Here is a 9,089-nt window from a genome sequence, read left to right as displayed (position 1 = left end):
GGTCACACACAAGCACATTTCGCCTGTTGTCATGGAAACCTTCAGGTTATGCCGCACGCCAATGCACACTAATAGGAAAATTCGGGGAGCACGTGATCATTATTGGGAGCTTAGATTTCACTTAATTGGATGTTGGGATAATTCCTACTGCATTGAGCTGTGAATAGGGCTGCACAACGAGCGGAGCTAGCTCGGGATCGACCCACTTAAGCTCGGCTCAAACTCATTTGAAATATATAAATGAGCCTAGCTTGTGCGAGGGCTCAAGCTCGATAGACATACATGAGCTGAGCTTAAACAGGCAATGGAGCTCAATTATGCTTGATTGATCCGATTAAGCTCGGTTCATATAATTAATAATGCATTTAGTTTAATATATTTATATATTTTGTTGAGTACAAATGTCACAAAAGAGGTTTCACCCTAACGTTTAAGGCACTGGGCTTCCATGCAGGAGAGCTGGCTTTGAAGTCCAAAGGTTTTTTTGAAGTTAAGATGAATTTCGTGCTGACCCAGGCTTAGCTCGAGCTCGACTCGAGCCGATCACGATCACATGCTGTTCAAGCTCAGCTCGAGAGCTGGAACAGTTAGATTTTTTACTAGCCGTGCTTGAGCCAGCCTAAGCTCGCCTCGAACCCGACTCGTATACAGCCCTAGCTGTGAAAGCTAAAGATTGAGAATTAGTAACTTGCTTGTTGTTTAGGTATTAGTATCAGGGACAATCTGCAGTGTGCCGAAAGTTCTTTGCCACTAATTGAACCATAAAAAGGCAAACAACACTAAGTAGGGAAATTTTCATTTAGAGACTCAGGTTTTGCCTAATGTTTAAAAAGAACTCATGTTTTCTAAAAAAGACATTTCAGGACCCAGACATTTCAGGGGCTCCACATGGTTGGTAGCAGTGGCGTAGCTAGGATTCATGCGAGGGGGGGGGGGGCAAACAGGGGTGTAGGAAAAAAAATATTTGGTGCAATAGTCGGGGTTCGGGGGCAGCGCCCCCGATTTTTTATTTTTTTTTTGAGATAAAATAAAAAATGGCTACAATTATTAATAAAAATCTATTTCATATGGACAAATCAAACTATTTGCTGCAGTCAGGGCTGGGCTAGTACTGGGCTAAAAAAATGGATAAAAATCTATTTCATATGGAATCAGGGCTGGAATAGGACTGGGCTTTTAAAAAAAAAATAACTGTTTCGGGAGGCAGGACTGGGCTACAGCCCAGTCTTGCCCCCCCCCCCCCCCCAGCTCCGCCTCTGGTTGGTAGGAGCTATCAGTATGGGTGTCAATGGGTCAGGTTTGGTTGGGATCCAGATAGAAACAGACTTAGATCAGATTTTCAGGTATGGTATAATTAAGGTCCGGACCTGGGTCTAATCGAGTCCACTATAAGAAAAACCATACCCGAACCTGATAAAAATTACATGAACCAAACCCCATATTTTTTATCATTTTTAGGTTGAAAATTTGTGGGTTGAGTATAAAATTTCACAAACTATAACTGGGTTCATGTATTAATCAGACCTTCAGGTCCGGACTCAGGTCTTCTTATTTATCACCATACTGAACCTGCGACATCCCACCACAGGGAGACGTGCACTGACAGCTAGGGGTGTCAACAGGCCTGGTTTACCCGGACCCGACCTTAACCAAACTTTTATCACACGAGATTTAACCACAAAAATACATGCTAACTCGTATAAATTAAGTGGCAAACACTTGCCATACAAGTAAAACTTGCACCACATGAAAATTTTCAATCTATTTTAGCTAAATTGCACTTGTAAGACTGAATCAAACATACAATTTTAGCAGCAAACACTTTCCTTACAAGTAAAACTTGCAAAACATGAAAAATTCCAATGTATTTTAGCTAAATTGCATTTGTAAGACTAAATCAAACACCCTCCTCAAATTCCATCTTCCTTCTCAAAAGATTTAATAAAAAAATGAAAAAACAAATAAAGGAATACAAAGCCTTAAGGACCTAACCAGTATAAATCCAGGCTTGTTAAAGAATTAAGCTAGTAATTTGTAGCAACATCAATGGGTGTTCCTCATATTGAGTGAACATTTGCAACAAAGTTATGGACGATTTGAATACAGAACAAAAAGAATGATGAGGCTGAGATGCATATACAAAGGGTGTATAATAGGGTGCAACAAAAAAACAAAACAAAAAGTAATCATGAAGTTTATTATTTAAAATCTATCATGCCCTGTAAAGATTTGAAAGTTGACATAGGCAATATGAAGTAGAAACTAACAAAAAGCTAACCATATGATACACTGGTATGTCTATATTGAGTTGTCAGCAATTTAATATAATCTCTTAGGACAAAAAACATGCCATTTAAAAAGTATGGTTGCTTTACATTCATTATAATTCAATTTGTCATTTACCTTAAAGATTAATGCTTTCCAAAACAACTTAGAGAAATAAATTGACATTTCTTGTATTTCTTTGTTTTAAAGCAATTCAAAGCACCACTTCACATGGGATGGTGAAATGAGTTTTCTTCCAAGTCAAGCCAAAAGGTGACATACCAAACCCTATATATGGGGTTGTATGATCAAGTAGCAGGACAGAGTTTGTTCATTGTTTCTCCTTGTCATTCATTGACAGCAGTGAACAATGGAGAGGAAACATGGAAATCTCTTGCCCTCTGTTTCCTCCATCTTCTTCTTCTCTTTCCTTATCTTGTCCTGTGAGGTCCCCTCAGTAGCAGCTACAAGGTCAAGCCACAAGCACTGCAAGAGCCCAACAGCTATAAGGTCAAGGCCCAAGCCCTGCAAGAACCTAGTGTTATACTTCCATGACATTATCTACAATGGCAAGAATGCTGCAAATGCAACGTCGGCCATAGTCGGTGCTCCGGCATGGGCAAACCACACCATCCTAGCTGGTCAGTCTCATTTTGGAGATGTTGTTGTGTTCGATGACCCAATCACTAGCAACACCAACCTGCACTCACCGCCGGTAGGGCGAGCCCAAGGGATCTACTTGTATGACAAGAAGGAGGTCTTTACTGCATGGCTAGCATTCTCATTTGTGCTGAACTCAACTGACCACAAAGGGACCATAAACTTTGCTGGCGCTGATCCACTAATGAACAAGACAAGGGTGATCTCTGTTATAGGGGGAACTGGGGATTTCTTCATGGCTAGGGGTGTGGCCACATTGCAGACAGATGCCTTTGAGGGGGAAGTATATTTTAGACTAAGAACTGATATAGATCTGTATGAATGCTATAAGAGCTAGGTTTGTTGGTGGTGTTGGCATGTGCACATGCATATGCTTATGCTCTGCGTGCTAGCTAGGCATAGCCCATAGGGCTGGGTCCAGTGTGTTTTGGGCAACATGAGAAAGGTTTAGTGGAATAAATTGCTTATCAAATAACCAACTATACCATTGAACTGATTTAGGTTTGTTGGTGTCCACAATTTCACGCAATTTGGGCTGTAAGATGGTTGGATGGAGGTGTAGGAGCTTGGATCTGGATAGAACTCCAGTTCGATCCATTTGGTCAACTATGTAGCAGTTGTACAAATTAATCAACATTTAGGGCTAACCACCACGGGAAGTACAAGCCAATAAGGTGATGTTGCTGGTTCCAAGCCTGCGGGCATGCAGGTGTATCAAAGTTTTATCACGGCTGGGGCACTTAAGGTAGGGTGGACATCTCCCCACCCCGTAGGGGGGATGGCTCATTAAGTGAGCCGGTCCTCGGCGAGGACTCTCTCTCTCTCTCTCTCTCTCTCTCTCTCTCTATATATATATATATATATATATATATATATATATATAGAGAGAGAGAGAGAGAGAGAGAGAGAGAGAGAGAGTAACCTGTATCTTCAAACACAAACCATTTGAAGATATATTGGATGAAGTGTCACCGACCGTGCATCATTTTTTTTGTGTGCTCAAAAAAATTAGTGTGGTCTTGACCGCCGCTAAATCTCTGGGTGGAAAACAGAGATTTAGACAGTACAAAACTGCCGCTAAATTGTGTTTTTCAAAAAAAAAAAAAGAACGCACGTGTTACAGCACACTTTCAAACTAGTTCGAAGGAAAACCCGTTCAAAGATACGGGTTTTCTATATATATAGGGAAAATATTTGCTACTAATGAAGGTAAGGAACTAATGAGCTAGAAATCATATGTACAAGTTGTATGGACTCAATCTAACCACATAGACTTATTCAGCATGGTTTGTTTGCTAAGGATCCAGTCTTGGATTGTGCTTGTAAAAATGTGATCTTTTGAGTTATGAGATTTTGGCACATTTTGGGCTGTTGATTTTTTTATCTCTTTAAAAACCTAATTACTTTTCATAATCACGTGACTCAAAACAAGTTTCCTATTAAACAAATCATGTAGATCACATCGGTAACATTTGATCTACAAAAAAATAAAAAATTTTTAAAAAAATAGTGATTTCTAATTCATTAGTTTCTTACCTTCATTAGTAGCCAATATTTACATGAGTAATTTTTACTACCCTCGTGGGTAACGAACCCTCAATGAAAAAATGTAATATTTTCATTTCTTTCAGTTTTTTTTTATACATCCGACCCTTCAGATGTGATGCACATATTAAGTTAAGTATATCATGTTCGATCTATACTTATGTCTGGAACCTTTAGAAAACAAATCCAAGTCCAGATCTGAATTTGATCCAATCCACTAATTAAAGTTGAATTTTGTTTTAAAAATTTATTTGGTAGTACTGGATTCTGTAAAAGGAGGCTGGAAAGAATAGTTTTACATGTAAAAGGTCCAAACAGATGGGATTTAACCCAGGTCTGAGTATAGATCCGAACAAAACTATTTAAATCAAAATCTGAACCTCAGAAAAAATTTGGCCACATACATCTGAATCTAATCTCAATATGCACACCGGATTTATTTTAAGATCCATATCCAGATATCATGTTCTGGTTTCAAATTGGATATCCAACAAAATCCAACACCCATAGTTCGGATCCAACCAGTACTAACCAGAGTGGAGCAGATAGGATTATAATCACATGTCCAAGATCGAGCCACACCCAATTAAGTGTTTCATGTTCGGCCAGTGTGGCCTCAGTACTGGAATTACATGCATGGGGTCTTATATAATATGTTTTTTACTAGTTCATGAGCTTATTATACGAATTGGACCGAGCTGAAGACTCACTATTTGTGTTTGGCTTGCCGAGCCTACTTCATGAATTCGAGCAAGCTCTTTACGAGACAAACATGAGCTGAGCTGCTAGTGGCTCTTTTCATTTACCAGTCTTATTGGTGGCAGCCAAGTTTGTTTGATCTTTTAAAACATAGTGGACAAATATATAAATTTTAAGGGATTGTTTGATGGCTTATGATTGGATGAAATAAACAAACAAAACGGACAAAACACTGCAACAACTGTACCAAGTCCAATGTTTGTTTCGATTGTACAAGAGGTGTTCCTTATGTCCAACGTTTGTTTTACACTATGTGTTGACAACATGAACGCCGGCCTCATCCGACGCCGCCTCACCTATCGCTGAGAGACAGAGTCGAGAACCCTCCCCCAACTTTTTTTTTTCAAATGTTCCCCCCATCCCTGTTCTAACTATAACAGGAGGGTGAAACGAAAATAATATGTTAAAAAGGATGTAGCGGATGCATTCCGTGCATCCGCTGCATCCCTTGTTTGTTCGACATGGCTGCAGTGTCCCGCTTGACACTCGAAATGTCGGATCAAACGTACCCTAAAGTTCAGTTTGATTTAGACCCATTTTTGTTGTTGAAAATCACAAAAATAAATAGTAGGAACCACACTTTCCAAGAGGAGATATGGCTCGAGCGCAACAAACATTTGTTTTTTTAATAGTAGTGAACATTCTCTACAATGTACAAGGGGTTTTGACATCTACTTTAAAAATTCAATGGATCAGCCCTACATGTTACACTTCCTTGGATTTGCACTACCTTATAGAAATATTATGTTGCGCCCTTCGATATTGTTTTGCTTAAATTAGACCACAAAGGTAAAGCCTTTTTATTGCATATTAGAGGCTAAACTTTAAGAAACATTGTGTTCACTTAGTACATTTGACATTTTTATATGAACATGCATGAGTAGTAATGTGAAAGGATGCCTCTTATATAATGAGTGTCATACCCCTTCATGTCACATGGATGATGAAAAAGCATCAACCAATGTTGTGAAAACCGTTGAGGCATAGCGAGGCACTCCACCAAAAATTGAGGCGAGGCGTAAGCCTCGAGGCATTAAGTGTAAGCCTTGATTTATTTTTTTTGAAAACTTAAAAAAACTATAAAAAATATATAAAAATATAAATAAATAAATAAAATTCTTTATTGATGAAGCAACAACCAATAAGAAATAAAAATCTCAAATAAATAAATAAAAAATATGAAATTAACATATAAAAGTAATTGAGAAATTAATTATATAACTGAGAAACTGATTATATAATTGAGAAATTAATTATATAACTTAGAAACAAATTATATAGCTGCATAATACGATTAAAAAAAATGATTAAAAAACTATAAAAAATAACTAAGAAATTGATTATATAACTAAGAAACTAATTATATAATTCAAAAACTAATTATATAACTTATAAACAAATTATATAGTTTTGAAAAAAAATGCATATAATAACAGGATTAACAACAAAATATAATGTCCTAACGTGTATGTGTATATGTTTTCCACACAAATACGTACACACATATTGATATGATTAATTAAATATACAACATATATAATTGAGAAACTGATTATATAACTAAGAAACTAATTATATAAAAATTTTCTTCTTAGAAACTAATTATATAATTGAAAATTCTTCTTTTTCTTCTTCTTCACGCCTTAGGTTGGTGCCTCAAAGCATGCTTTTAACAACACTGGCATCAACCATGCCAAGTGTTGGATGTCTCTTCTCTTTTAAATTTGATACAAGCCGTCATAGCATTTGATTCTCAAACTTTCAAGTTAAATTCCAAGAGACATCATGTGAAGAGGTACCAAATAGAATGTACTTATCTCTTTAGAGTATAATTACCACTCTACACTCATGGTGAAGAAGTTTCAATGATAGACAAGTTTGACTCTCTACACTGATGCAAAAGTCTACAGTTATAAGACTTTTACAACTATGATCCTCAAATGGCCACATACCATAAATGAACAAAATACAAGAGATTTTTCAAATATTTTTTAGAAATTATATTTAACCTAAAATCAACATTTAAAAATAACTCATAAATGATTTTATAATTTATTTTGAAACTAAGTTTACAAAATTTTGTCTTAGTTTCAAAATAATGAAAAATAAATGTTATGATGAAATAACATGCATAAAAAAAGGTATCTTTAAGGTTTAAACCTTCTTTTAGTGTAAATATGTTAAAATTCGCCAACATAAGTGAACTACTAAGTCTTGAACTTTAGGACCTTGTATGATGAACCCACATATCACACATTATTTCTTAGTGTTCATTAAGGCATTTGTTAAATTTGGCACATTACAACCTTTGTGATAATGCTTATCTAGTATGTGATCTAAAGATTGCCCAAATCTCATAAGAAGCAACCCCACTTTTAAATCTACATAGGTAAGTATATCAGAACCTTGTAACTAAAGTTCGACTTAATAAGAGAAATAATTCTCAACTTGTTTTTCTCATTACAGTCAGATGAAGCATTTTATCTCAGAGGTGAGGCCAGGAAATTGTGGAAGACAAGCCATGTTTCTTTGTGAATGAATCATTTATTACAAAAAGGAAACCCATAAAGACCGAGATATGATCATCGAAGAGTAAATAGTGAAATACAATAGTAGAAACCCAACAACAAGCCATAAGGTAATGCAAATGTACAAAACTAAATATCATGAGGCCCACAAACTAATTAGAAAAGCAAATCTGCTATACTGACAGAAAATTAAGAAGTCTAGACATTTCATCACACTTGCTCGGTTCAACCTTCATTAAGAACAAGTTTTGATATCGCAGTGGTGAAGGATATTAAAAAAAAAACTCAATTTAGATGGGTATCACTTAAAGGAAGGACAAGTTCAATTATTTAGATGAAACTAATTGAAAGAACTCGTAAGTTCAAAAATTGATAATTCATCCTTTATTCAAAAAAGTAATTCTAGCATTTATCTACAACTGCAAACATATTAAACCACAAAGGTTTCTAGGAGATTTAGCCAAAAAAATAGCCATTATCTTTAGGTAAAGGCACAACCTTGCCAACTACAAGCACAAATTATCTCCCACCAAAACATACACAATGATAGCTAAATCACGACAACTTTTATCAACAAGATGATATTTCTAAAGTTCTGAACATTTAAAGACAAGCCCCACATATCACATCCACTAATTTAAATCAACTACTAACAGAAAGCACGAAAGTGTGATTGGTAAAATAAATCCACGTATAACATGTAGTTAAAAAAAATCTACTGATACCATTGGATGTTGAGGATGATAGATTAACTTTTTAAATATTGATTGGCATAAAGAAAAGGGTTGCACATGCAAGAAGTCTACGTTCCAATCAAAAAGAGAAATTGATTGTTGAAAGCATACATTGTGAGCAACAACCAATTGGGAATTTAAGTATTTTGTTTCTCTTTCACTTAAGGATGATTCTGTTTCCAGCATCAGAGAATGATCATGCACACAAACACGTTTGCATTTAGCTATTGACATAATTCTTTCTATAAAAAAAATGCAAATGTGCCAAGTTGCAAATTCAATGATCACATGATCAAACATGCACTAAATCTTGACCGTTCGCGACAAGGACAAATAATACAATGGTGCCTCCACCCATGCACAAAAATTACATGAAATCCGTATTGCTCCAAATTATTTGCCTTCAATGCTCAATAAAGAAGTCTATAAAAAATGACTCAGTAAGAAATGGGGGAGAAACAAAGGAAAAACTAAACAGAATATTATAAGAAAAACAATGGAAAATATCAGACATTAGAAAATGGCTAAAGTTGTGTAGAACAGTGAATTTTTAGGAAACGATCACAGCCAATGAAGCAAGAATATTTCAAAATGGTTA

General features: G+C 36.0%; 1 protein-coding gene across 1 annotated transcript; it reads left to right on the top strand.

The window, feature by feature from the left end:
* Window positions 1-2,635: 2,635 nt before the first annotated feature.
* On the top strand, window positions 2,636-3,262 carry LOC149843778 (disease resistance response protein 206-like). The gene has a single exon (XM_090000966.1). The coding sequence runs from the start codon at window positions 2,636-2,638 to the stop codon at window positions 3,260-3,262; it is 627 nt and encodes a 208-aa protein (XP_089857092.1).
* The last annotated feature ends 5,827 nt before the right edge of the window (window positions 3,263-9,089 follow it).

This window comes from Nuphar pumila, chromosome 3 (genome assembly GCF_984573655.1).
Source record: "Nuphar pumila chromosome 3, dmNupPumi1.hap1.1, whole genome shotgun sequence".
In the NCBI taxonomy this organism is placed as follows: domain Eukaryota; kingdom Viridiplantae; phylum Streptophyta; class Magnoliopsida; order Nymphaeales; family Nymphaeaceae; genus Nuphar; species Nuphar pumila.
The sequence above is the reverse complement of the archived record's forward strand: the minus strand, read 5'-3'. Positions and strand labels throughout refer to the sequence as shown.

Excerpts from the sequence above, each read along its gene's own strand:
- LOC149843778 (XM_090000966.1), top strand. The coding sequence starts at position 2,636 with ATGGAGAGGAAACATGGAAATCTCTTGCCCTCTGTTTCCTCCATCTTC.